Below are 27,827 nucleotides of genomic sequence, written 5' to 3' on the forward strand. Positions count from 1 at the left end.
TATGGTCTTGAAGGCTGTCGGCTCTCTTAGAAGGGGGGTCAGGATGGAGGGGTGGCCAGGGTCCAGGAATTTTTGGTGGAGATCTGCTATCTGAACGGGTGTGAGCCGGCTATCGATAATGGAGGTCAGCCGGTGCAGGTAGCGGGGTGTGGAGCCTCAGAAGGCTGGAGGAAGGAGTCCTTACGGGTTGGGGCGGAGCACATGGCACACCGAAGACTCAAGATATCATGGCCTCTGATTCCTGTGTGGAAGGTCACACGAGCAGGATGTGTCTGGGACACGAACAAGGCTGCGAAGAGTGAGAGAGGGGATGGTGAGAGGGTGGCAGTTGAAGAAGAAGAGAAGAGGTCGGCGGATGGGGGGGCTAAAAGAGAAAGAACAAGAAAAAAGTTGTCGAGTCGAGCGGAAACAAAACCACTCACACATGGAACGACCGACACAATACCTTACTGTGGTAGACCGCACCGAAGGCCGGGTAAGGGGAGTAAGTAGAAGCTTAAAACGCGCTCTGGACGGAAGCACAAAACGGCCCTCACACCCCCCAATCCCATCCCATCCCATCCCACCATCCATCCCCTTTGTGTCGGCGAAACAAGGACCCTCCTTATCGATGGACACCGATGGGTCCCGGGTTCGCCATACATAATGCCCATCACTCACACCAACGGGTCAGTCTGACGGTCGACAGTGCTCGTAAATGCCTCCAGGGCCAAGGGTCTGAAGATGGCCACTGGCGATGTTCTCGTGTCTCTCTACCTTGCATTGCTATGCACATACAGCAGGCTGTTCGGGATTTCGGCTGCTTGGAGCCAAGACTTGGGAAACAAAGTCCCCGCCGAAACGGATGGAGCTGGCTGGGATATTCTCACCTGCCTTTCTAGCCGGATTCAATAGCTCTGTATAGCTGGGGGAAAGGCATGGCGGCGGAAAAGAGTCTGGAAGCAGAAGCCACCGCCAGTACGAGCAAAGAGGCACAGTGAGGGCCAGGCCAGACCAGAGGAGGCAAAAAAAAAAAACCAGGCAAGACATGGGAACTCAGAGAAGTCGACAGTAGCGGCCGAAACGCAAGAAAGATACCTCTGCCGTGAGGTATCCACATGGTGCATCGTGCGGGGCCCGTGGCCCGGCGCAAAGAGCGGGCAGGTGGGGGAAGGACGAGGGGGGAAGAAGGAGGGGTCCGCCCGGAGTGCAGACAGGAAAGCCCTCTCCTTCCTCGATGTTACCCTCTCCAATCGTTACGGCTGCTGGTGAATAAAAATGGATCACAGAAGATCCTGGCTCCACTTTACACAGCCATTCAGACCGCTGCTGACTGACACCGCACTTGCCCCCCCAAGACCCCCAAGAGGCGGGAGCGAGAGCATGACATGAGCACTTGTCCAAGTCACCTTCTTCCTTTTCGTGGCACCATCACCATCCCTTATCCCGCCATTCTTTCAGTCAACTGACGTGCAATCCGACGAGACAAATTCTCAGAAGCAATCTATCTGCCTTATCATCACCGCCAGGTCATGGTACGTCAGGCACAACACGGCTCGTCGACCATACCTCGTTCATGCTCCGAAAAAGACACACTATGTCCTGCTGCAATCAGCAACATATCGCAGGGTCCTCCGCCTCTTGAGGGTCTACAATAAGCAGGGACCTGAACACCAGATCTGCAGGACGAATCCTGAGCGGTACCCAACAGTCTCTAGCTCGCTAGCGTGTTGGCTGGACCCTTGAACTCTTGAACGCACTTGGTGTGGTGTATCTGAACCGACTAGCAAGTTGCAGCACGGCTTTGCCGTTTCTATCATCGCTCATTGGAGGAACTTGCTCCTCACTTCTCCAACCGCCATCGCCCTCGCCGGGACGTTCAAGGCGTCTTTCCGCTCACTGTCTGCACGGCCGCGGCGCCGTCTCTCGAGCCTGTCAGAGCATTCCCACAGTCCTTCCTGGGACCACTTGCGTTGCGGATACTTTTGTCTCTTCTCCATCTGAAGTCGTTGTTGGGAATAAGTTGCCGATTGTCCGACTCGGGGAAACAACTGCACTCGAAACTGGCGGGAGCGAACTGACTCGTCAAGATACAAGGTCAAATAAGTTACGGATATGCCAAGCTCAGATTTGGCAGGACGTTTCTGTTTCTGATCGATTTCGGTCAAGGAACATGTGGTTGGGTGCGAGGCAAGCACCTGGGTCGGTTGCTGCTCTTAGATACCTTTCCTCGTGCCAAAGCTGACATGGAGCATGTCTTTGGTGTCCCAGCCTCCCCGCAGACGGCATTCGATCCGACTTTTGCCTGTCGGAGGAGAATGCCATGTTGGCGGCCGAACCCCGTCTTTTTCTCTCTCCCTCGCTCTTTGCCATGGCTGCATCCGAACAACCTTAGACGGGGAACATTCTCTGGAACCCGAATTCGGAGGTTTTGGCGGGGCTAGCACTCCCGCTCCACGTTTACGAGAGACACGGTGACAATCGGATCTGTCTTCAGGATCCTTTCTTTCTGGAGATCCTCGCCACAGCTCTTTCGAGAGCTCCAAGAAAGCCGTGCGGCTGGTAGATAGCTGCTTAAGAGGCAAGCGCTGCAAATCTTCCGCCATGATCGGTCCGGATTCTGACCCGTCAGTGGGACCAGCACTGTTCGTCTGAAGCTTGGCCGAAGCTGACATCGCCGCGCTTTGTTTGGAAGGCACATGTTCTTCTTTCTAGCCGGTTGATTTTGCAGTCTTGGCAGGGTCGCGAGTCTTTGGCAGATCTGCATTCAGATCCGTCATGGCAATCTGATACTACGATCCTGAACACGTTCACGAGTTTTCCACGCCCTAGCCCCGTTTTGTCAATGCAGCGGCTCTAGCACCACTAGACACACATTCGCTTGGTCGCCTGATGCAGCTCAGCCCGAAAATCGGAATTCTGCGTACCGTCATGACATATCATGCGACCCGGGTACGAGATAAGAACGTAGCAAGCGGTGAGCCACGCGACACCTCGTCACAGACTCTAGTTATCTAAGAAGATCGCAAAGTATGCCCTAGTACAGAGAGAACGCTCTTCTCATGCCGCTCTCTTGTCTCGGTACCCTCCACAAGATACGACTCTACCGCTCATCGACTCCTTGCCAAGTGATCTCCATTATGTAGTCTGGTGACCGGCTGTCTCAAACCCCATCCGTACAAAAGCTACACTTTGAGGCAGATTGACAGTTTCTCGACTACGCAAATCGCGAATCTGTCAAACTAAACGGACAATGCTTCGTTGTCTTGGATGCGACAGAGACAAATCGCATCCGCTCACCCATACCTGGATAGCGAGTGTCACAGCTTTGATGCAGAACCCGAACCGTAGGTCGGTCGTGCACTTACTTTCTCAGCTTACCTTGCCTCGGGACGAAAGGAAAGTTTTACTACTAGCTGCTGTGGTCAATATAAACCACGTGCTGCTCATGTACTTAAGGTACCTTACGATTGCCGATAGCTTCCGATAAGATAACAGGTACGCATGTGTTCTGGACCGGCCGCCACAGGTACCAGGAGCTTAGGTAGGTATGTAGAGCAGCCCATCGCTAATATGTTCCGGTAACTTGGTTACAACGGGAAACGACCTCGAACCCTGCTAATATCTTGGCAGATAATGCCAGCTCGTTCACTTGATTTCCGACTCTCCCGCGGCGTCGTCAGGGTTGTGTAGACTTGTTGGTGGTACATGCGAGACCGAGAAGGAGACTAAAGAAAGTCGCTGTGCTGTCATAGCAAGCTCGATGGGATTGGAATTCTTCGATTCCAGCAAAGAGAACGCCAAATGCGGGGTTGCCGGCAAGCCTGGAAAGCGACCATGTCGCCGAAATTCTCGTCAACACACTGCGCGTGTTGCTCACCTAGCTATCGTGCCAATCACGATTCACTGAGACCACAACCTACCTAAAGTAACAAGAGGATCAATGAGTTGCCGTCACGATTCCAGCAATGCTGCGTTCGCAAATGACATTATTCAACCAGTCAAGACCATGGCCTTGTCTCTGTTCGTACCTTGAGCCTACTTTCCGTAAAGACGGAAGTACGGCTCAAGCATAGACAAAGATAACTTGGTGAAGGGCACTGCCGAGGCGCCGCTTATTCATTGACTCTAGAATCGTCCTGATCCAAACGGCCAGCTTGCCAATGTTTTCCTTCCTGGTTTTGCTCAGAGACGGGTAAGCAAGACCTGATCATGTCAGGGAGGCACATCAACTGCTCAGTCGCTCTGACGGGGTTGTTTGCAACGACCCCGACTCTCTTATTTCCGGCTTTTGCGGTTTGAATCGATGGTGTTGGTGAAGAGGCTCACAGATACCTCAATTGGAGAACACGCTACTCTGTGCTTGATATGTAAAGCATGGTAGATGACAACTTGGGTCTGGGCAGTTAGCAGGAGGTTGCGTTGCCACTGATGCTACGCCTTGAAAAAAGATATCTACAGGGATTTGCCCCGTTGTTCTGGTGGTTGGTGGGCGGACGACGGAATGTGTGTTTTTTTCATCGTCGGCAGCTATTAGCTGGCTTATCTTTTCCCTGCTCGTCCGTTTTCTCGTCTCAATTCCGGCGGTTCGGCAGGAGAAGAGCGTCGATAACGTTTGTTTCGGATGGCGAGTAGGGCAAGTCGAACATGGAGAGTCTACGGATAAGAGGCATTGCCCAATGAGTATCAAGCATGTTTGGGAAGCGTTGGGCGGCGGGCCACTCTAGGCGATGATGGCTCAACAGCGGCTTCAGTCAGGCACTGTAATGCCGGCCTTGGCTGCGGCAATGTGACGTATCCCAGGATAAGGTATGCTGTCCCTTTCTTCGCTGGTGTTCTCCCCGGGAGATTGGGGCCGCTCAATGTTGACGTGGTGGGTCCGCCGCCGGTCCAGCTGAAGAGCTTTGCTGCTTCACGTGCATGTCCCCTCCAGGTCTGCTTCAGGTGAGGTGGTGGATAAAGTGAGTGAGTGAGTGAGTGAGTGAGTGAGTGAATGTGTGATGAGACTGAGCTTCAGCATGAAGTGAGGAGTGAGATAGGTACAGCTCGATGAATGTGAAGGGTACGGGCTTCAGGCGTGCCCCCCACTTTGCAGCCATGTTTTCCAGGGCCACTGCCGCATATTAAGCCCCCCAATCAGTGATGCGTTTGCTTTTCGAAGCTGTAAGTCAAGCTTGCAACTCATGTTGTGCGCCCACCAAAGCTGCAAATAACTGCGCGAGGTTCGGAATTCGAGGGGAGGGTTTTTCTGGAGAGGGAACAAGGGGTTTTACGAGGTTACTTGACGCCAAAGGTGGGCGGTGCCGTGTATGATAAAGTAGAGAGAAATAGGCAGATTTGGTAGCAAAAGTTGTGTACTCCGTACGCAGATGCATCTCAAAATTTTCGATGACTGGAGGCAGAAAGTGGACTTGTGTTTTTTTCCCTCCCCCGCCCTCTCTTCCTATCCCTCAGTCTTTATGGTTTTCCATCCCTCGTCCCCATTCCCTAAACTTATTCCTCTTCTACTTGTTCATCAAACATACTCATCCTGAAGCGAACCATCTCAACTTTGGCACCGAGCGAGCTTGTGCTGCCCTCTGTCCCGTCGTCCTTTCCCTCGTCTTCATCGCCCGCCAGCTCCGCCGCCCACGCCGCTCCCTCGTCCGTGACGTGCCACCACCCACTGTTACCTACAAGGCCCTCCGGCATCATTGGATTCGCTTGACGAGTGGGAATTTTCCAAGCATTCGAAGGACCGCCCCTCACTTTTCGGACAAGCATCTGCCGCAACATTGTGGACTTTTGACTGAACCGCCCAGGACCGTGGACGCCACAGAAAACCAATCCCGGGGGCTTTCTGTCACTTTTCCAGCTTGTTGTCTTAGGTCATCTTGTATGATTACGGCAGACGATTCTTTCACGAGGCCAGCTGCACGTGGGTGTTAAAGCCAGTCACTCGCCTTGCCTTGGAAGACGGACGACCACTCGCTTCTCTACGCCCCTCCCGCCCGTCCTCCTCTGCCTGACTCTCTGTCTTGTTGCGCTTGTCAACGGCACAGAACCAGAGTGGGATTTTCGAGTGATTAAGGGAAGAAGCCAAGAGACACATAGAGAAAGGGTAAAACAGATTGTACCCAAGGCAGCCCAGCAACACCCAGCACTCTGCACTCTATCCGCACCGGTACTGGAGCACTCCTGAATCCAGAGTCCAGAGTCCAGCACCACCAAGCAGGGACATCCGGTTGCGGCATTGACACCGGCACTGACACTGGCATTGGCATTCTGGCATTGGCGCGCTGGCACTGAGGTGGCACTAGCACGGGACGGCGAGACGACTCACGTTCCCTTTCCTGGCCGTTCGGTGAGTTGAATTGGACCGGACTGGACCACCGCCAGAGCAGGTCCGCGTCTCTGCTTCCTGCTCCTGCTGCTGCTCCTGCTCCGTCTGTCTGTCTACCTGACTACGTTATTGCCGGATTTGCTGCTACTTACTTGCTTGCATTTTGCCTGCTCTACGGATACCTTACCGTACCGCACCTGACTAGTACCACAACTGCTTTGCTGCTCGCTACACGGACCAGCTTCTTCAGCTTCACCTTTACCTACAATCTCTCTCTCTCTCTCTCTCTCTCTATCTCTCCCCGACCGCTTGTTGCTGGATCGGTCCATCAATCCTTCCTGAAAAGCCTCCCTCCCTCGTTCGCCTTACTCTATTCTGGTCGGACCACCAGCATTGCAGCACCAGCGCCAACGCCGGCACCACCAGCAACCAAAGCAGAAAAACAAAAACGTTCCTTACCGCACACCCACCCGTCGAAGACTCCCACACTCTCATCCTTGTGGCAAACCTTGCCCACCGAGCCTGATCGATCTACCTAACTTACCTCACCACTGATTGACTCCCTGCCTCACCTTACCTGCCCGAGGTATCTTCTGGGCAGCAGTTCCATCCGTACCTCATTTACCTCCCACCTTAGCCGGAACAGCCACTGTCGTACAGCAGCACCATACCTTAACTACCTTACCTTTCGGCCAGCAACACACCTACCTACTGCCGGTACTGCCATTTGCTCCCTCCCACCACCACGTCCCAGAGCAGACCAGACCGCACCCCGATACCTCCCAGAACGAATCTCGCTCCTCGACCCCGCCGAATCCGAGCCTGCATCGTCGAATCCGCCTCTTGCCCGCATTTACTTAACCCTGACATTTGTCTGAGTCGACTGCCTATCTTTCTTCAACTATGCTACAGACGCATGGGGGACCTCACAACAATGGTACGTCCTTCGGCCACCCAACACAGAGTCCGCCTCCCGTCTCTCTCTCCTCAGACCCACGAAATGTTCCTCCCTCTCTAACACAGGCCTTTCCATGGCTCGCAGGCACCGATTCACATCACGAAGAACCTCGCGGAAGGAGCAGAACCCCAACAACACAGCTGCAACTCCCCAAGAACCGAAGCACCGGAAACCTCGCCGTTATAACCGACGACAACAACACTGGCCGCGGTCGAATGCGGTTTTCCTTCGATGCCGGATCTGTCGCAGACGGCAGCGACCATGTGCCACCAAGGTTGGTTCTTTCCCAACGATTACACCGTGATATTCCTTGAACGGCAAAGCTGTTGAGCTGATTGCGAGCTCATGGAAGAGTCGGGCGTTGAAGAATGCCAAGGCAAGCGTCTCGGCGACGAAACAGAGGGGGCTTTAATGTTTGGGATGCGCCAGGTCCGCGTGAGCGCATCACGGCATGGCTCATGCCAATGGCCAAACCAAGTGGGAGTCGAGCGTGAAAACAACCCGAGATATGGTATTTCGGCAAAAGAGGCAGCAACAATTTGAGTGTGGCTTTGCTTGGCGACAAGCTCGAAGGATGTCACTTACGGGTGCGGCTGCACCATAAAAGATGTCACCAGGTGGCAACTGGTCCATCACATGGCAGTCTATAGTCATTTGAGGCATCATCGTGCTGACAGGCCTTTTTCCAGTCATAGATCCTCCATTGTAACAGACCACGACCATGGCCTCGGTCTATCCGGATTGCGACGAATTCGACAACAACCGTCTTCGCGAGCTCCCTCCGCAGCCCCTTCCAGAAGCTCCTCCATCGGTCTATCGAGATCAACATCTATGACAACACTACTCGCGAACCCTCCCGGCATGCCGTTTAGCTCTCATCCATCGTCACCTAACTTCTCCGAAGACCTCTCCCGCTTCCCCTCCGAGTCATTACACTCCTTCTCTTTCGCCCACCAGTCCGAGGAGTATATACACAACCGGCAAAATGTCCTCAAGCGATCCATAGAATTCATGAAAGACCGGATGGGATGGTCCGTTTCACCCTCCAACGTTGCGCTTGCGAGCGCCCAGGCAAGGGCCTCCGGGGACGTCGAGACTCAGAACATGCTGGACTTGCTGGCTAGGGCACAGCTTGTCGGAGCGGGCAACCTTCCATCCATGGATCAATCCATCCTCGGTCCTTTGACGGGCCCCCCGCAAGTTTCGGGGGAGAATCTCTTTGAAGCGAACTTCATTCCTCGAACATCAAGCCCTGAACCCTTTCAGTCTCCCAGTCAGTCTCCAACTGCGACCCAATTTGCAACATTTGCCCCGAACGACCGACCGTCAATAAAGCAGCAAGATGAAAATCAGAAAGTCGCCACGGGCGACAGTGAATCGGAAAACTCGAGCAGGACGCCGACGAACGAGAGTGGAACAACTGCAAAGACATCCCCGCCGCCATCTCGAAGACTTAGCCTGAAGCGAACGCTCACAGATACACTACCGGTCTCGGTTCACCAGCAGCTCATCGACACCATGGCACAACCCTATCTGGCAGCTCAAGAGATGCTAGCTTCACCAACAACCGCGAACATGCCAAGTGCACTTGGCCCGGCTGTGCATGGACACTCGACACGGTGGGTCCCAGCAGCGCAGGCCATTTTCACAACAGAGTCAAAACCGCCATGGACGATTATCGCGGCCAACGACCTTGCTTGCTTGGTTTTCGGAGTCACAAAGGCTGAAGTGCGGCGGATGGGTATTCTAGAGGTCGTTCAAGAAGAGCGGAGAGATTGGTTGGAGAAGAAACTGCTGCAGATGGATCCTGAAGACACTACCAAAGAGGCGGAAGATATTCCGAAAACAGCGACACCTGCACCAACGGTTTCTGCTGCTTCGACAACGTCAACGTCACTTCTGGGCGGACGAGGTGGGATTACGGCACAGCTCTTGAGCAAGCCAAACTCCAGATCACAGCCCCCGAAAGTTGTCACTCGCAAGGCACAAACCGTTCACAGTGGAGATCCCAGCCCGCCCAAACTCAGGGGAAGCTCACGGCACCAAAGCAGTCGGTCGAGAGGCGTCCTTTTATGCGGTGATGTGGTTCCAATCCAGAAACGAAACGGTGCGACGGGTTCCGCCAGTTTGTGGGTAAAGGAGAAGCGGGTTGGTCTCATTTGGGTCCTTGAGGAAATCCACGAAGATGTAGCTCAGATTGAGCTGGACGACGACGGCATTGTCCAGAAAATTTCAGGAGCCACAGCACCAATTTGGGGCTTTGAGTCACTGAGACCTGGCGTGGATATCGGCAAGCTGATCCCACGCATTCCTCGGCAAGGCATCGACCCTCGCACTGGCGAAGTAGACTTTGCGCAGATTGCGAGGCGTAAGTTTTTCACATGCCCAAACCCAAGCAAAGTCAACATTCCCTGCAGCGTCGAGCAAGTACGGGGCAAGACAGAGCTACGCGTCTCGAGCTTCCCGCATATTGCAGGGATCATCGTCGTGGACCCAGAGACTCTGAAGATTCAAAGCTCAAATGCGGTCTTCTGCGGCGCTCTGTTTGGCTACGAAAAGCCCGACGGCATGGCCATTGACTCTTTGGTGCCCGACTTTGAAAAGATTCTCCATATTCTGACGGAAGAGGATGGTGTTCAACTGCAGGATGGGATTGTGGTGCCAGAGCACAGCTTCCGCCGGGCGTCGGCGATTCTGGGTCTTCGGGAAAATCGCCCGGATGCGGCTGCGAGTTTCTTGCGGCCGGACGGCGTACCCGGAAAGCACAGGGATGGGTCAGAGCTCAAGGTTGACGTGCAGATGCGGGTGGTCAGAAGCGCAAAACAATCCACCGTAATCCAAGAGACCGTCATCGAGGACGAGGACGAAGACAAGGACGGGGACAACCAGGACGACTCTTTCTCTGTCACCCACTCAGAAATGGTCTTCGCTCTCTGGATTACTTACTCCAGGCACATGCACGCCGCCCGGTCAACGCTCGGTGTGACGTCGGCGTCCGCCTCTGGAACGACAACTCCCTTGCATCAGCCATCTCCTGGGCAGACACCGGCGCACACCCCACTGGAGATTAGCTCGGATTCCGATGAGCCAAAACCTAGAGAGTCTTCGTCGTCGACGGCATCTGCCATCACCAAACAACTCAAGGAAGTCGCGATGACGGCCGCTGCAAAGTTGACCGGCTCACAGCGTCCCACGGACAAGAAGCAGGAAAAACCATCCGTGCCAAAGGTTATTGAGCCAGCACAGCAGAAAAAGTCCATCAATGACTTCCAGATCCTCGAAGACATGGGCCAGGGCGCTTACGGTCAGGTCAAATTGGCCAAAGATAAGAAGACGCAGAAGAAGGTGGTTCTCAAGTACGTGACCAAGCGACGTATCCTTGTAGACACGTGGACGAGAGATCGCAAGCTCGGCACAGTGCCTCTGGAGATTCACGTTCTCGACTACCTGCGCCGGCCCGATCTGCAACATCCTAATATTGTCGAAATGGAATCCTTCTTCGAGGATGAGATCAATTACTACATCGAGATGGTGCCTCATGGATTACCGGGCATGGATCTATTCGATTATATTGAGCTCCGCAGCAACATGGAGGAGGCTGAGTGCCGCAGTATTTTCGTCCAGGTTGCCAAGGCTATTGGCCATCTGCACACCAAGGCACTGGTGGTCCATAGAGACATCAAGGACGAGAATGTGGTCTTGGACGGCGAGGGTAACATCAAGTTGATTGACTTTGGAAGCGCAGCGTACATCAAGAACGGCCCCTTTGACGTATTTGTCGGCACTATTGGTAAGTCTTATAGCTTCCCCTATATCGTGATTGAAACTGACTGGTCAGATTACGCTGCTCCCGAGGTACTCGCTGGCAAGCCATACGGTGGCAAGGAGCAAGATGTTTGGGCGCTCGGAATTTTGCTCTACACGATCATCTATAAGGAGAACCCGTTCTACAGCATTGACGAAATCATGGACCGAGACCTTCGAGTCCCGTGGACGATGAGCGACGAAAGCATTGACCTGGTGCGGTGCATGCTCAACCGGGATGTGGCTGCGAGATATGACATTAACCAGGTTCTCGCGCACCCTTGGTGCCAGGAGGTTGACGAGGAGTGAAGGAAGCAAACGAATTGATGATGGGGGGAAGAGACATGAGGGACTGGTGGAAAGGGGCCGGCCGTACGCTACGGCCATGGAGTAAAATTTGGTCAAGATACCCTAAAGAGCAATCTTGAACAGCACGGCTTTTCGTTCTGAGGCGGAGCCGGATGTGCTTAGAGAGAGCCATTTGACGCAACAAGACGAAATTTTCTTTTTACCCTTTTTTTTTCTCTGGTTATTGTTTTTCGATCCGGGTCCATGTGACTGACGACTCTGAGGGTAAAGTTGAAACGACGACAACCGACCCCACCTTTGGTCATGGGTCTGCATGGAGCTCCCGGTGTGGTCTGGGGACAAATTTCAGCGCAAAGAACAGAGAGCTTATAGAAAGATACTACCTATGGCTTGGGGGCCTGAACTGGGGAAATGGAGAGAATGGCGTTATGAATAGGAAATACAAAGTATGCTTTTTTTGTTCATGATACGGAAACCTTGTGGATGTCGACGTGTTGGTAGTGGTCGAGTGGATAATGTGTATGTATCAGTCAGGCCTATAATTATGGTTTAATTTTGCTCCCTTTCTTGATCGCCTTTGATTATGGTGGTGGCAATCAAATCCCATGGTGCCGGTATGTGTGTCACTTGCCAGAATCGGGCAGATGTAGCCTGTGTATGTATCCGTAGTGCAATTTGTGAAGCTGCATCCGAATCCCTCTTCATAGGGCCCAGTTGAGACTTCGCGCGTTCCCTATATATATATACTCCTGACTGTTGAGGATGTCCTACGGTGGTTCAAGCGGAACTTTACCCAGTCTGGGATCGGGCCGAGTGAAACTGCAAGAGGTCTGCTGTTGCTCATCCACGTATACCAGGGATGTTCAAGAGAGAGTAGCCTTTGCAAATGAACGGGGAAGGTGAGATTAGTGAATTTACATTTCGGTGTGGTTTTTAGCATCGATGATTAACTACGGTGTATTCACATGTGAATATCATCTGACGGGCGGAGAGGAAGGAGGGCCGGAGGTTGGGTCTCAGGCAGACTGCGGAGGGGGTTTGGTGTCGGTACATAGAATCTGGGCGGTGTTCGAAATGATGATGAATAAGGCACTAGGGAACTGTTGAAACAGACAGCAGAACCTTTGACGCTGCTCTACATCATTTGTTAGTTGGTGAGGTTCTGTATGAATGAGCCTGGGATTCGATTTTATATAGCAATCTCTGGGATGTCATGTGGATTGTGATTATCTTCCAGGCTCACCGATACTGTAGATAGAAGCCCGTAGCTGAGATAGGAAACGCCGAGATTCTATGATGCCTTGGCCACGAGAACACCTCCGATGGGATTTGGGCATTAGAAGCGAGCCAAAAATTGTTATGATGAGTTGACCCGTGGGGTCTTGGTTGGTACTTACTCACCTGGCGAGCACTTCGGAGGTCGGCAGTATGCGAAAGCGAGATGCAGGGGTGTGGGAGAGCTTGGTTTCGATCCTAATTTCGTTCCGACGTTCGTTCTTCTATGAAGTTCTGAGAGATGACAATATGGTGCTTGGGATGGGGGGGGGGGGGGGGTGGGGGGGGGGGGAGGGGGGGGGGGGGGGGGGGGGGGGGGTGTTGGTTCTTGTTTTTTTGTTCGGTTTTTTTTTTTTTTGTGGTGTGGGGGGGGTGGAGGGGGGGTGGTGGGGGGGGGGGGGGGGGGGGGCTGGTCAGAGGGAGCTTTTGGATCTTGTGTTCTGAGAACCTGGTCGTGGGAGAGTCGTGTGAGAGCCATGGTCAACCGCTGTCCGAAAAGCCTAGCTCTAAGAGTCACATTTTCAAGGTTTTATTCACCATTGGCACTTTTCAAACGTTAGATTAGGCACGGAGATTTAGTGAGTCTTGCATGGCTGAGAATCAGCCTCGAATTGAGGTCAGATCGCACTCACAGCTACCAGAAGCTGACGGAAGTCTTGTGGAGCATCGTTGAAAACGAGGTCAAATATCAAACAGTGGCAGGATTCCGTGAGATTTTCAAGCATCTTGTGGTATAATATCGGTCCTCAAACCCTCAAATCTTTCCGCTCTTCATCCTCAGACAGACAAGACTTTTAACCACCATAGTAGCCACCACCAATGGGCCTTCCAATATATCCGCCTCCAACTCTACCACCACCATTACCTCCACAAGCTCGCCTTCCGAACCCGTTATGCTCCATGTCTCTAGTCTCAAACTTGGCCTCGTCAACCTCGAAAGGGAACCTGGCATTTTGTCTCTCGATCGGGTCGGCGCTGTCATACAGATCCGTCTTGAGAGGGTCGACGGCACTGCCGACGGGGATGGAGTCCTCTTCGCTGAAGAACATGAAGAAGGTGTCTGCGGGCTTGGTGCCGTCGCAGTTGGCGTCCGCCACGACGACGTTGTTTTGGTCGGCGCAGTAGGTTTTGGCACCCTCGGTGACGCGGGCGACGAGGATGGCGGCGGCCAGGGACTTTAGGCCCGGTAGGGCCACGTGTTGCCGCTTCATTGCGAAAAGAATGTAGTTGCTGTGTGTGTCTCTCTCTTTGAGATGTAATGAATGTGAGAGAGTTGGCCTTTTAAAAGAGAGTCGTGAGCTGGAGGGAGGTCTTGCTGGCTCAGCTGGGGAAGGAAGACATCGGGGTTATAGATGTGGATGCTGAGCGCTTCAGCCTGTCACTTATAATGCTGATCCTCACTTGTAAAAGATACGAGCCGCTCGCAACTCGAAGAGTTGAAGTTCATAATACAACAAGCTTTAGTAAAAGTGGCAACCAAGTTTCCAAACTAGACACAGGGCTGTAATACTCGCTTCATCATGGGAGCCTATACTTAAAATCATCAATTAGACACACCGGGGGAAATTTGACTACGGAGCCTCCGAGTGCGGTTTCATCGGCCTCATCGGCCTTAATGATCAGTCTCGACTTCCGTCGGACACTTCGGCAGCCGGTGGGTTGGTTGTTGAGGCTGACAAGTGACCTCGTAATTAGCGTGGTAAGTTTGACGGTTTCCCACGTATTCGCGCGAACAAGCCAACCGGTATGCTGTTCTCTAATGAGGTTGGGCAGTGGAAACGTGAGCACGGTTTCTTTCACACTTTTGAGTTGAGCGTGAATAAGGTAAATTCGGCGCGCAACCGATCAATTAAGCTTTTAGCTACGCCTCTGCTCCAACCACTTACACGACTCAGGCAAGGGGGGATCGTCATTTCCGAATATACGACGAACGACTCAAGGAAGGATTTGTATTTGAGTTGATTTCTAGGGAACCCATTCAAGGGTAATTGTGGTAACTCAAGACCTACAACTCTAATTCAAGAGTCGACTATTCGTCTTAATCATGGGATGAACACCAATCGTGCCAATCTCGTTCACGCACATATATACTTGTCGACGAGCGCAACTGCTCTCGTTTGACGGATGTCCCCTCTACGTTGATCCCCACCTAGTCTTGAAAACCGTTCAAGTCCAAGGCCTACCATAAAGCAGACCCAACTTCACAGTCAGTTCCCGCCTACCCTTCTACGCAAGAACACATGAGAAGAAAAGAAAAAGCAACACCATCCCAAAAAAAAAAACCCCCCAATAACTAACACGTGAATCACCCAACACAGATGCGTCTCGCCTCACTCCTCTCCGCCACAGCAGCGGCCATGGCCGTCTCCGTCCAAGCAGGAGGACAATGCGCCGACAGGACGGCCAGCGGAGACGCCATCACGGGGTTCCGCTTCTCGCCCGGCTGCAACACCTGGCAGTGGTACTCCCGCGACAAGGGCACGACCATCACGCTCAACCCGGACTGCCAGCTGCGGCAGGCGTGGCCGAACCCGACGGCCGTCGGGTACGTGTGCATCCGGAACAAGTCGGGCGGCAACAAGTGCTTCGCGGCGCCGACGGCCGCCGATCAGAACTTTTGCGGGATCCCGGCGGACTGGTGTAACAATATCGAGAACATGTGGGGGTGGGCGTAGTTGTTCTGGGAGAGAGAATAAAATTTCCGTGGATTATGTTGCTTGGTGCCTTTTATGTTGTCACCTTCTTGACTACCTTGTGATACTTTTCATGTTCTTAGCATAGCGTCACACTGATAATAAAGATCACTTGGTCTCCAACGATCCGTAAACCCCAGTCTATATTTTCCTGTTTCTCCTGCGAGACGCAATCATAAATGATTTTTGGTAGCACGTGCGGTAGCCGTATGAACAGCCAGACCTCTAAAGCGCTTTTTTTCCATCCCCTCTCATATCAACCTAAAGCGAGTGAACCCCCAACTCAGAGCCGACTTGATTGCCAGCCATGGTCACCGTCCGAGAAAACATGCTACACTGACACAGCCCACCTCAACTTAGACGTTGAGCTCGGCAGCGCCAGTGTTCTTGATGTACTCGGCGTAGGGCTTGATCTGCTCCTGGACAGGACCGCCCTCGCCGCAGTAGCGCTGGACCATGGTCGCGGAACGACCGGTGAACAGGTTGGGGTCCAGGAGCTGGTCGATGGAGTCCCAGACGGGCTTGAAGTACTCGGTGGCCTTGATGCGCTCGATGAGGTCGTTCTTGCCGCCCTGCTTCTTGACGACGTCGGCGGCCTGGTGGGACAGAACGCGGATCTCCTCGTGGGCCTCCTGGCGCGAGCCGCCCTTGGCGACGATCTTCATGATGATGTTCTCGGTTGCCTTTTGTCGCCATGGTTAGTAGCCGATCTGTGCGCGACTAACATACTTTCCAGGGGATGTTTTGGGGCTTACCATGAAGGGGAGCTCTTCCATCACGTGGGCGCGGATGACCTCAGGGTAGATGACCTGTGAACTGTAAGTGATTTACTCCATAGTGATTGGGGTAGGCAAGCGTGGTGTTTTCCAGTCTGAAGGCGTGGAGAAGAAAGACTTACCAGGCCGGACGTGACGTTGTCGAGTCCGAGAAGGATGGCATCTAGGCATGTTAGCACAACTTCTTCAGCAGAGCGGTGGCTGTGGCGTCTAGAGCCGCTCAAAACTTACCGGCCAAGAGGAACATCTACTACTGATTAGCGCCGCGTCTCCATACTTCCAGCGGGGTCAACTTACCTCGGGGATATCTATTCTCCGAATAGCAGAGTCGTCGAGCGTGCGCTCAACTGGCCAGGTGTTAGCACGTTAAAAAATCACTTGGGGGCCCGGGGGTGTTGAGTGACTTACACCACTGGTCCGCGTACGTATCCGCGAAGTTGGCCGGCAAAGAGCGCAGCTAGGTGGTGTCAGCATCAATACTCTTCCACGCTGTGTAGTCGACTAACCTTGCGTCCGAGAGAGCAGATGCGCTCGCTGCGCATGGGGTTTCTAGTAGTGGTGTCAGCTCGTTGAAATGTGTCTTGGTCGCTGGTTAAGGCCGCCTGTGCGAGCATCCAGTGTGAAGACGTGTGCCATCTGTTGAGCCCCTATAAGGACGAAATAGGGGGAAGAGAAAACGCGGGATGTTTCTACCTCTTGTACGCCCTGTGGTGAAGTCAGCATATCATTTCTTAAGCCAGTTAGGAATTAAACATACATTGCCGAAGAACCGATTTGGTCCTTCTCTGGAGACATTGTCAGCTCGATATTCAAACAAAAGCCGCATCCCCCTTTTTGGACTCTCGACTTAAATGTTCCTTGAGTATGCAGGGCTTCAGGGGTAGGAGAGCCTATCAGTCACTCACCAAAAGGCTCTTCCATCTCCTTGGAGTGGGCGAGGTGACGGATGTCATTGGTGATGTGCATGGCAGTCGCGCCCAGGCCGCAAATAGCGTTGCTGACGTCGAGATCGGTCTTGCGGGTGTATGTCTGGGTTGAGATGTCGTAAGTCTTAGGGAAGCCAGCCTTCTCACAGAGAAGGTCGTTGAGCTTGTCGATCTTGGCACCGTCACCCTGGAAGATCTCCATGAAGGAAGCTTGGGTTCCGGTGGTGCCCATCGCACCACGGAAGGCCAGACGCTCGCGCGCGGTCTCGATGTTCTTCAAGTCCATGCACAAGTCCTGGATCCATTGTGCGGCGCGGCGTCCCACGGTAATGAGTCTGGACGGAGTTCAGTGTGTGTTACTTGTGCAGGAACAGGGTGGAGGCTCACTGTGCGGCCTGGTAGTGGGTGAATCCCAGAGTTGCGAGCCTGTAGGTTGTGTTAGTCATTATCTTAAGACGGAAGACTTCGCAGACGGATCGTCCAAGGAGTCGTGCCGGTCCAACTGCTCTACAAAGCCTTAACTTACTCCTTGTGCTGAAGAGCGAACTGAGAGAGGTTGTGAATGACCTTGGCCAGCTTGGGCAAGAGAAGGTCCATAGCATTTCTGTTGGGTGTTAGTTCTCGGCCTCTGAAGTCATATTTCTTGCATTACCTCATCAGGATGAGCTCTGCGTTGTCCTGTAGTATACTATGTCAATCCTTGTTCCAAATGAAGTCTCGGAGACTTTTCTATCTGTTCCAAAGTGTCCCAGAATCATGGAAGGCGGCTCCCTTAATGCGAGAGGACTTAAGCCAACTTACAGTGACGAAGCAGCTCGTCGCCCCTATACATAAGATTAGTACAAGGAAGATGACGCGCATCGCGCAATTGACTGGATTCTTACCGAGGTGAATAATGCCAGCGGCGGCGGGCGCAACTTGGCCGAAAGCGTGAACGTCTGCGACCGAATATGTCAATATCTCATCATGATCCGTGTAAGAGCCTACGCCCAAACCACTTACGAGCCATCTGCGAAGAGCCGGTCAACATCATGAGAAGTATTTACCCAAAATTGAACGAATTTACTCACCACGTCATGACGACGTCTCTTCTCCTCAACGGCAGCCACTTTGAAGTCCTCATCGGTCAATGTCAGGTGAGCTCTCATTTGCTCCAAAGCCTCCTCAGAGATTCCGTCGATGCCAAGCTCCTTCTCGCCTATAGCAGCAAGATCAGCAATGAGTTTCACCCGGACACTGCGAGAGAGACTTTTTCACTCACTCTCGGCCAACCATAGCCAAAGCTGTCTCCAGGTGGAGTGACGGTTGCGCTGGGAGAACAGCTTCTTGGCCTCCTCGCTGGCATATCTGCCATCGAGGGGCGTCTTGTATGTGTCAAGTCCGGACATTTTGAGATTTGTGTGTGTGGTAGTTTCTGAGGATATTCACGCCTTACACAATGAAGGAAAAAACTTCGCTATAAAATAGTCACCCTCAGAAAGTAAATGCACGAAAATTGTCCGGCGACTGGCACTGACATGACTTGGACCGATCGCGGGGTACTTTTTAATTGGGCAGGCGGTCGCAGATTTCGCAGTGCCCCGCTGCCCCACACCAGGCCACCGACCCCTGCATTCTGTCGCTGCCCCTCCATCGCAGTTTCTGGGCTCTCTTACCTCATCAGGTACGACGAGCGGTACTTTGGCTTGGCCCAAGCTTCCGCCATCGCCCTGTTCCTCTCCAGCCACCTCCAACCACAACAAGAACTACATCCCAATCCATCGCCAACCTGATCTCTTCTTATCGCGGTGAAGCTTTGGGATCCTCGAAGCCTTGGGATGCCAGTCCCGCTGCTTCTGTTTGATTGTATTTTGCAGGTCTCAGGGGAGCATTGCCTCTTCTCTATAAGATGAGGACGCTCGATGAAGCCCAGTGAGTGCGAGTCGCACCATCCCAGCTGTGACATCATGTTCACCGACTGATCCAACTCATAGGAAACGATGGACCGAGACATTAAAACATGCTGGGAATCTGTCAGACTTGCAAAATGCAGTCAGATATAACGGGCCTTCCAGTCCGTGCATTTCGGGACTCCGATCAATCTGTTGGAAGGTCGGTGTGAACTTGGAAGTTGATTTCATCTCAACTTGGAGCTGACAGCTTCTTAGGCATTCTTGCTGATGCCAGACGTTCCATCATCGGACTGGGTGCCTCAGCTTGCCGAATCGCGAAGTTTCTATTTAGAAAGACGAGATCACTTCTTGAAGTTCATCAAGCACCCCGAGGAGCTGGCCCAAGTCGCCATTGATCCGTTGACGGACGATCCAAAGGTGAGTAGCATGAAGCCAGTGTCTCAGTTACAGATCTTTAACTCACATGTTATCCAGTCACCGTGGAATACTGTTCGACAGGACGAGATAATTAGGGCCGAGATTGCACAAGACGTTCGCCGATTGCCAGATGAGCCATTCTATCAAGAGGAGCAGACGCAGACAATGATTATTGATGCATTGTTCGTGTATTGTAAGCTCCATCCCAATAGTGGTGGGTATCGTCAGGGTATGCATGAACTTCTTGCGCCCATCCTCTTTGTTGTTAACAAGGACGCGCTTGATGCCGCGGCTATCTCGCCCATTGGCACCAATGTCGATACGAAAATGCTAGCCATGCTAGACTCTCTGTACGTTGAGCATGACGCATTTGCCTTATTCTCTAAGATCATGGAAAGGGCAAGGGCGTTCTATGAAGTCCAAGACTCGATCTCAAGGGCAGCGATGTCGTCTGCTTCCAAAGACCGGGTGGAAACATCGGCCATTGTCGAGAAGAGCAAGCACATACATGAGGTTTGTTTGGCCAAGGTCGATCCTGAGCTGGCGAACCATCTCAAAGACATTGAAATTCTGCCACAAATCTTCCTAATGTGAGTTGAACCGTATCCAGCCACGTTGACTTTCGACTTACACATTGCAGCCGTTGGATTCGTCTCCTCTTTGGACGGGAGTTTCCCTTTGATGAAACGCTCGTGCTGTGGGATACCCTCTTCGCGGTCGATCCGTCTCTCAGTCTGATCGATCTAATTTGCGTCGCTATGCTTCTTCGCATCCGCTGGAGTTGTGAGTATTTTTCAGGATAACCCAACGCCACTGATGCTGATCAATGCCAGTGCTCGAGGCGGACTACTCCGTTTGTTTGCAACTGCTTCTCAAGTACCCGGCACCGGAAGCTCCTCACGGGCCGCATACATTTGTGGATGATGCGATGTATCTGAAGACACACCTCAATGTCTCAGGTGGCGTTTCGCTCCTCTTGAAATACACCGGGAAAATGCCCAGTACAACACAATCTGCTAGCAGTTCGAGGCCCACGACACCAATGGGCCAAGCTTTCTCATCCTTCAGAAATCGGACCAAGGGTGGCCAGTCACCAATTCCGTCTGCGAGTAGGTTTATTCAACAGCAAGGTGGTGTGGAAGCACTTTTTCAAGGCGCAGCCAAAAGCGTTTTGGAGCGAGGCGAGAAACTTGGCATCAACCAAGCAGTACGAGACGCCATGGGCGATATCAAGAGAAACATGCAAGGGCTGAACGAAGTACGCTATCCTCCTCGGATGGCAAGGCAACTGCTTGGCGATGACTCGGCAGCCCAGGCCATCGCTGCCATTGAGCAACGGAATAAACTGCTGGCCAACATGTTAGACGAGACAGTGACAAGTCTCAGGTCGTTGGCTACTACTAATCTAGAAGACAAGGTCAAGACGTTGGAGCTTGTCGAGGTAGCGGCTGCCAAGGTGCAATTTGTAAAGGTTTACTTGGAAGACCCGACGATCGAAGTACCAAATCTGGAGGGCTTTACCAGCCCACCGCCGGAGGAGGCGAATACCGAGACCCTGATGGAAATAGACGCGAACGACAGTGCTGTGCTAGGGGCGGCGGTTGCTGCAGAGAGTATGGCAGGCGTCATTTCGACGTTGTCTCTGGATGAGCATGAAAAGACAAAACCCCCGACCTCGAAAACAGCCATTCCCGACGTCATGGACACTACACAAGAGGCACCCGCCGATAAACCAGCAGAACATCCGTCAGCTCTGGTTTCAAGCCCAAAAGCTGACGCCCCTCGCGTGAAGCCATTGGAACGACCTCAACCGCCTATCCCAACACGATCAACTCTCGCCCAGTCTTCCTTCTCTTGGATGCTAGAACCAGACCAGTCTGCCCAGTCCGCCTCACCACCCAAGTTGCCCAAGTCGAGCTCAGGAGGCGCACACCGCAAGAAGCCGTCTGGGAATATCAGCAGGGAGCGCAACGCCTTTCTGTTCGGTGAGGTCGTCGCTGACTCCGAGGATCAGACTATGCCAATCAAGTCTGACGACATATTCGGACTACAGCCCATGGACAAGCCCAAGTCTCCCTTCCCGTGACAATCACGAGTAGAGGTTTAGATGAAGAATTAATGATGATTAGTAGTGCTACAGGAGCCAGCTATACGATAACTACGATGTTATGCTCGCGCAGAGATGCGTCGTTCTCATTAGATCGAGAGAAGTAAGGCCTTTACAATATTGGACTATCGCCAGACTTTCCCAGTGAGAAGACATGCCATTGTTTTGAATTGTGAGACATGATGATATCGACTAGGTATTTGATAGGATAAGTCAGCCTGTTCTGTCGAAGTCAGTGAAAATAGACGTACATTCTCAATATCATCACACTTGAGATTTCTTTCACTTCTAGTGGAATCATACCAACGCAGAACCATCGACGAGGCAGATTGTGGTAACCACTGGGCCCCAAATGATCAAATTTTGATTCTCGTTGTACCTCAATGACTCGGACGGCTGCCTTGGGTAGGTAGGTAACAGTGTGATGGGAAGGAGCGTCCTGAACGATTGGAAATCATGCCTGAACCTTCCTCAACCTCCCGATGATACCGATATATTCTATCCCAACGTCCTTCCTGTCAACAGCACCCATCCGGCCAATTGGCCGGGTGGTTCACACTCTGACGTAGAGAAGTCAAAACAAATACTCCAATGAAGCCGTGCTAGCCTGAGGGGCGCGCTGTTCGATTCCGGGCAGGGGCGTGTATTCGAGAGTCAGTATCTCCCAGCCCACATTCCTTTCCTTTCCTTTCCTTTCCTTTCCTTTCCTTTCCTTTCCTTTCCTTTCCTTTCCTTTCCTTTCCTTTCCTTTCCTTTCCTTTCCTTTTTCTTCTTTGTATTACTTTTAAGTCGTCACGGCTCTCTCTATTAGTCTTTTGGGGTCAGGAAGCGTTGAGGCTTTCGAAAATCTTAAGCCAGCACTAATATGTTTCCAGGTACTCAGCCGTGATTGTAACTTATCGGGCAGTCCCATATACCTCTCAGCGGGTATCAGAAGGAAAAGCCATCCATCATCACGTCTGCGAATACTTTTGCTCATATTCCCTCGAAAGGTCAAAACCTCAATGTTATACATCCATTTATTGTACGCTTACAGAATCAGCTTATCGGGAATACATACTTTGAGATAAGCGTCAAATATATACTTCATCACGATGCGGATAGTCAGATACTCGCCCGGTCTCCAGAGCCTTGTATCAGCAAGGCCCCGACTGACTCCCGGGCTTCCTCCCGTGCGAGTGAAATGTGTGCCAACGGCACTGACGAGGGTGCCGTTTCTACCTCAATTTTGATGGAGACGAAGGATCATAGTGATAACCGAGGAAGGAGCCTGTTGGTTTAGTTACGCCTACCCGGTTGATGTTGGATGGACCACTCCACCCTGGAACTAACCCAGTGTGGATAAATTCTTCACGCCTTTGCAGAACCAACGACGGACCCAATGCCAGGACCAGTCTAGGTGAACCTGTCAATTTCAGCCTCCACTTTGTCACATCGTTCCAACACAGACTCTACTTTTGCCTCGGACGTTTCGCCTCTCGCGGAACGTTATCCTCGCATACCTGGCGAGCCAAGACCACTTCTTCACAAACACTGCATGGACCGACGTCCAACACAAGTCACAAGGTCATCATCTAACCGGCCCACTTTCATCCCAGAACAATGCTCAATGTTCACCATTCCTGTCTCTCCGGTCTTGGCGGTGGGGAGGGGCGTGGTTGTAGACAACGCCGGTTCAACGTCGAAAACACGACTAGGTCAAGCGTCGATGTTTGTTGAAGACACGCACTGTCAGCACCTTTTTTGGGAACATATCGCTTCGATGAAGCTTCCACGCCGAATGAGGATAGCCCTCGCGGAGAGAGAGAGAACGCCAAGGCAAGCAAACCAGCCGCCCGACACTTCGAGTACTGAAGGCTTTGGAGATGGAGTCTTCCGCTCCAACGGCCACCAGCCCAGATCAGCCTCTGACCCCGAAACCGCATGTTGGTCGCAAGATATTAGCTGTAGATACGCAGCCCTGCCGTAGTCGAGAGCAAACATGCAGCGGGTCACCATCTTCACCAACCAATACTCCATTCGCCCCTGCAGGTCCACGAGGCCATACAGAGAGGCAAGAAAGGAGCCAGGATATTGAAATGGGAAAGGAAGGGGGGAACAAGGAGACCGTCGTCAAAGAAAGGGACGCTGCAGATCCGAGTCCGAACGTCCACCGCCTTGGGGCGTCTGACAAACAATAACCGCTGCACCCCTCAGGTGCGACTGGCAAACTTGGAGAATATGCACCACACAGTGAAGAATCCGCCCTTCAACCCGCCGTTGCGTTTCTGTATAGCAATACGCAATTCTCCAAGACAACAATCAAGGGCGTGGAGTTGTCACATGAGGCCAGCAATCAACAGCAATCAATACTCCCTCTAGCTGGCTGAGCACAGCAACGGCAAGCAAACATTGCAGCAAACAAGCAAGATACTTCCCTACACACTCTCTTGCCAACAAGCCTCGCTCGGATACTGGGTGACAGATTAGAACAGTACCTCCATACCCTGTCTTGTCACTTCCTTACAGAGAAATCACCAACATGACGGTCCCAACTGTCTGGTTCACCTCAGTCCCAGGTTGTTTGATAGGGGCAGAGCCGAGGCTAACATCCCATCTACGCCACCATCTCCAACATTCTTCATCACCACCGCCATCTTGCATCGATTCTACTAACAATTTTGTCACCCACGCCACCCCCAGCTTGTCACCATCTGCCAAACTTATTCACGAAGGGCCGACATGACGGTTCGCTGTCCCTGTGTTGGGAAAATTAGCCGCCGCAGAAAGAATGCTTCATCCCTTACGGCCGCTTGGTTTTGCTGCGCCCCTATCTTTGGCCGGAGATCATCATGCGGTCGACCTATACATAGCCTTCAAATGTACATCGGACTTTACGCATCACAGCCTCGTCAACTCACGTCACACTGTCCGCTGTAGCAAACCGGTGACAGCTGCGCATAACATGCGCCATGCCCGTCAGCCCGGTCAGAATCGATACATCTGAGCTCGTAAACACGCGTACGTACATTCGCCCTACCAAAAATGGGCAGAGGATACAAAGCAGGCTGAGATACAGACAGACCGCCCAAACCACCCCCAAGTTCCAAAGATGCGCTTGCGTAAGAGTGATGCCATAGACTACGGACGAACATTTCTAGAATTCTCTACAGGCCAATACTCGCAGCATTCTCTTTACGGTTCGGGAGCACAGCACCAACACTGCAAGCAATGTTGGATGAGGAATTCCAAGCAAGTCCAAATTCCATGTCAATGGGCAATGTTTGTGGGATTCGACAATAGGTGCCCTTGGACACTTCGCCTAATCCCCCTTGGCTCAAGGGCAGTGATCACCCGGTTTCAGACGGGAGAAGGACAATGGTAACAACGGTCCAACGTTCAGAGACTACGAAACCCCCCACAAAGGTGTACAACCCTTTTTCTTTCCGTCCGCCTCGTCTGACCATGAGTGAAATCTCCCTCGAAATCCCCATAAGGCGAACTCCGTCAAGAACAAGATCCGATGGCCCGTTTCCGTTGCCTTGTGCAAACCAAATAATGGGTTTCCAGAGCTCTGGAACGGGATGATGGAAGGGACGCACAAACTGCTCATCCCGGGTTCGGAGGATAACGTTGGATTATTTTTGAACTCGTGGTTTTGATTCGTAGTGATTTCTAAAATCTACTAATCCCTTTATTTCCGTATTCCAGGAAAACCCCCAACCAACCAACCAACCGGCCGACCAACAATGCCTCTATGCGTGGCCCCCAGACGAGCAATCAGGAGCCCCCCCTCGTCTGCCCAACCAACCCATTCCCACCCTCTTTTGACGTTTCATAATCCCATTGTAAAATGCATTGTGGACACAATTCGTATATCGTAATCCCCACGTACCATGTATGAAGAACTAAAAGCAGCATGGAAAAGAAAAGAAATAGGTAGTTCCGAAGTCTTCGCCGACTACCTCAACCCGCAACCGCCCTTGCTTTCCCATTCCCATCTCATCCCACATAACGCACCACAACCAACTGGTATCTTCTTTTTTTTCGCCCCCCCCCCCCCCAGATTGTTAGTTGCGGAAACCAAACACAACCAAAAAAATGCATAATGCTTTCTCTTTCAACTCCTTGTCATCAACGTTTCCCTTTGATCCATTGTTCCCATGTTCCATACTATCTTGATCCATGCGCACCATTCACACCACATGCAACATCCCATTTCATGAGACTATCCCCCAGAAAGAAAACTCCCTCTCTTGCTCTCGGCGTATCCTGCGCTTGTTGCTGTGCCGCCCTCAATGGATAAAAAGAAAAAAACCCTTGCCCAACCCTCCATTTTTGGTACCGTGACCATGATTGCAGGGAAGTTGGGGGAAACCAAGAAGTGAAGGGAATGGAAAAATGAATGAAACTCCCATGTTGCTTTGTTCAACGCCCCTGCCCCATCATCAGACGCAAATCTTCGTCATCGTACACTTCTGGAAAACCAAGTTTTTTTGTGTGTGTCTCTTGCACTTTTGGATAGATGAATGATTACACGCTTCGTGTAGCGTGATGTTTTGTGTATTCCCTTTTTTTTCTTTTGGCAAAGTTGTGAGGGGAGCTGCTTCTTGCAGCTTTTCCTCAAAGTGTGTAGTATATAGGTTCTCATAGGAATGAGAAAATGAAGAGTAAAGAAGTGGATATCATGAGTAGAAGTAAAGTGCAAACTTGGGAGGGAGAGAAAGGTAAAAGGAGAAAATCAAAGACGGCTGTTTTGAATTGCTCGTCTCCTCTTCTTCCGTGCCTCCGCGGCGTCGAGCTGAGCTTGTCTTGCGCGACCTGGTATAGAAATTAGTTTCCATTGCTCTCGTCACCACTTTACAGTAAGGTAAACCTACCAAGCTTGTCGTATTGCCGCTTGTGCTCTTCCGAAACCCACGCGTAGGTGATGGCGCGCTCGGGGTGCATGCCCAGCAGGCCAATCGAGTTGTTCATCTTCTTCCCTTGCTCGCGGACGTCGCACTGGAACGTCTTTGGGTTATCGTCCTCGTCAAAGACGAGCAGGTTGTTGGGATCCGTGGCGGGGATCTGCTTGTTCTTGCGGTAGTAGACGCCCTGCAAGCCTTGAGGCCCACGCTTGTGGCCCTTTGCGGCGTCCTCGGGGAAGACGGAGGCGTACTTGGCCTCGACCTCCTTCCAGGACAGGTGGTGGTCGACGCGGAAGTAGTCGATGAAGTCGACCTGCTGGATCGTGTACTTTACGTTGCAGCGGGACCCCGTGGGCGAGCGGCGGGGTCTCCGGCTGGGGCTGCAGCCGGTCCGTAGAGTCACTGGTAACCTGTGCTGGAGACGGCGGCTGGGTGGCGAGAGGGGGTTGCGGTGTGAGTTGCTGAAGGTGGGCGAGGGGAGGGCGTCAGGGTAGGCCATCGGTGGCATCGGTGGCATCGGGATTCGGTAGGCGGTTGGTGAGGAGAGGTCCATCCTGGGTTCTTGGAAGGAGCCGAGGGATTCGATACTGCTTCGGCGAGGCCCTCCAGTCATAGCGGAAGGCATGAAGCTCGGGCTGGGGACGAACTCGGGCTCGGGGAGCCGCAGATCCAGTTCACGAAGGCGGGGGAGCGTAATCTGTGCCGTGCTATCCTTGGTGAAGGAAAGCTGGCTGTTGACGGAAGGGAGATCTGGTGACCGCGGCTCAGGGGATGAGAACTGAGAGTTTGTTGATCTCGTCATGGCTGGAGGTTGATGTAAGCTTCAAAGCCCATCCTGGATGACACTTGTAGTGAAAAGATTGTCCTACCATCTGACTTGATTGAGGTGAAGCTCTGAGTGGGAGAAGGAAGAGTAGGCGACTTGATGTTGAATGATGCCATGGAGGCCAAAGTGGTTGCCACTTCCACCTCATGACGCTGGCCCGGCTTTGTATCGGTACGAGCGTCCACGTCCATCCTGTCGTCGAAGCTGAATGATGAGAGGCTTGGTAACACCCTTGGTACGTCGTCGGTGCGGCTCTGGTGGTAACTCATAGCTGGCGGAGGCGGCAGTCTGTCCATGCCGTCCTGGTGATCTTGTAACCTGACAAACATGTTGTTTGATGTTGTAGGTAGTAGACGTCGAGGTCCGGAGTGATGATGGTATCCAGATCAAGAGTGTGTAAGCCAGCAAAGAGAAGAAAGGCAGAAATGATGCCTAACACTTGCGGAGATCTTGATCAAGTAACAACAACGTTGAAAAGTGTGAGATCTTTGGGGGCGAAAGGTGTGTGTTGATCGGGAGGAAGAAACAAGACGAGTCATCGACAACGGGTCAGACCCTGATTATCAAGTTCCCGGCCGCGATGGATCTCTGTCTCTGTTATATCTCTTTTTGCTCCGGGACCTCTCTCTCTCTCTCTCTTTCAAGTTTCCACAC

General features: G+C 52.4%; 10 protein-coding genes across 10 annotated transcripts; 5 read left to right on the top strand and 5 right to left on the bottom strand.

Annotated features, from left to right (window-relative positions):
• Positions 1–2,195: 2,195 nt before the first annotated feature.
• CCOS01_16666 (uncharacterized protein) lies at positions 2,196–2,654 on the bottom strand (the record flags this gene model as incomplete). The annotated part of the gene is made up of 1 exon (XM_060464802.1): positions 2,196–2,654. The coding sequence occupies one exon, from the start codon at positions 2,652–2,654 to the stop codon at positions 2,196–2,198; it is 459 nt and encodes a 152-aa protein (XP_060304690.1).
• A 2,818-nt stretch (positions 2,655–5,472) lies between these two features.
• On the bottom strand, positions 5,473–5,673 carry CCOS01_16667 (uncharacterized protein; the record flags this gene model as incomplete). Its single annotated transcript, XM_060464803.1, has 1 exon — positions 5,473–5,673. One exon carries the CDS (start codon positions 5,671–5,673, stop codon positions 5,473–5,475), a length of 201 nt encoding a protein of 66 aa, XP_060304691.1.
• A 1,562-nt stretch (positions 5,674–7,235) lies between these two features.
• Positions 7,236–11,372, top strand: CCOS01_16668 (uncharacterized protein; the record flags this gene model as incomplete). Its single annotated transcript, XM_060464804.1, has 3 exons — positions 7,236–7,238; positions 7,325–7,533; positions 7,955–11,372. The coding sequence occupies 3 exons, from the start codon at positions 7,236–7,238 to the stop codon at positions 11,370–11,372; spliced, it is 3,630 nt and encodes a 1,209-aa protein (XP_060304692.1).
• Positions 11,373–13,441: 2,069 nt separating this feature from the next.
• On the bottom strand, positions 13,442–13,858 carry CCOS01_16669 (uncharacterized protein; the record flags this gene model as incomplete). The annotated part of the gene is made up of 1 exon (XM_060464805.1): positions 13,442–13,858. The coding sequence occupies one exon, from the start codon at positions 13,856–13,858 to the stop codon at positions 13,442–13,444; it is 417 nt and encodes a 138-aa protein (XP_060304693.1).
• Positions 13,859–14,965: 1,107 nt separating this feature from the next.
• On the top strand, positions 14,966–15,322 carry CCOS01_16670 (uncharacterized protein; the record flags this gene model as incomplete). Its single annotated transcript, XM_060464806.1, has 1 exon — positions 14,966–15,322. One exon carries the CDS (start codon positions 14,966–14,968, stop codon positions 15,320–15,322), a length of 357 nt encoding a protein of 118 aa, XP_060304694.1.
• Positions 15,323–15,696: 374 nt separating this feature from the next.
• Positions 15,697–18,430, bottom strand: CCOS01_16671 (adenylosuccinate lyase; the record flags this gene model as incomplete). Its single annotated transcript, XM_060464807.1, has 16 exons — positions 15,697–16,023; positions 16,096–16,149; positions 16,239–16,300; positions 16,348–16,363; positions 16,414–16,463; positions 16,525–16,573; positions 16,623–16,752; positions 16,874–16,901; positions 17,022–17,377; positions 17,430–17,468; positions 17,569–17,646; positions 17,695–17,720; positions 17,844–17,866; positions 17,927–18,002; positions 18,113–18,240; positions 18,304–18,430. 16 exons carry the CDS (start codon positions 18,428–18,430, stop codon positions 15,697–15,699), a joined length of 1,569 nt encoding a protein of 522 aa, XP_060304695.1.
• Positions 18,431–18,930: 500 nt separating this feature from the next.
• On the top strand, positions 18,931–21,437 carry CCOS01_16672 (WD repeat domain-containing protein; the record flags this gene model as incomplete). Its single annotated transcript, XM_060464808.1, has 6 exons — positions 18,931–18,953; positions 19,016–19,133; positions 19,190–19,351; positions 19,409–19,941; positions 19,992–20,134; positions 20,185–21,437. 6 exons carry the CDS (start codon positions 18,931–18,933, stop codon positions 21,435–21,437), a joined length of 2,232 nt encoding a protein of 743 aa, XP_060304696.1.
• Positions 21,438–23,323: 1,886 nt separating this feature from the next.
• On the top strand, positions 23,324–23,638 carry CCOS01_16673 (uncharacterized protein; the record flags this gene model as incomplete). The annotated part of the gene is made up of 1 exon (XM_060464809.1): positions 23,324–23,638. The coding sequence occupies one exon, from the start codon at positions 23,324–23,326 to the stop codon at positions 23,636–23,638; it is 315 nt and encodes a 104-aa protein (XP_060304697.1).
• Positions 23,639–24,549: 911 nt separating this feature from the next.
• Positions 24,550–25,025, top strand: CCOS01_16674 (uncharacterized protein; the record flags this gene model as incomplete). The annotated part of the gene is made up of 2 exons (XM_060464810.1): positions 24,550–24,719; positions 24,785–25,025. The coding sequence occupies 2 exons, from the start codon at positions 24,550–24,552 to the stop codon at positions 25,023–25,025; spliced, it is 411 nt and encodes a 136-aa protein (XP_060304698.1).
• A 1,153-nt stretch (positions 25,026–26,178) lies between these two features.
• On the bottom strand, positions 26,179–27,502 carry CCOS01_16675 (uncharacterized protein; the record flags this gene model as incomplete). Its single annotated transcript, XM_060464811.1, has 3 exons — positions 26,179–26,258; positions 26,318–27,151; positions 27,217–27,502. 3 exons carry the CDS (start codon positions 27,500–27,502, stop codon positions 26,179–26,181), a joined length of 1,200 nt encoding a protein of 399 aa, XP_060304699.1.
• Between the last annotated feature and the right edge of the window lie 325 nt (positions 27,503–27,827).

This window comes from Colletotrichum costaricense (genome assembly GCF_030867565.1).
Source record: "Colletotrichum costaricense strain IMI 309622 chromosome Unknown Scaffold_32.1, whole genome shotgun sequence".
Taxonomy (NCBI): domain Eukaryota; kingdom Fungi; phylum Ascomycota; class Sordariomycetes; order Glomerellales; family Glomerellaceae; genus Colletotrichum; species Colletotrichum costaricense.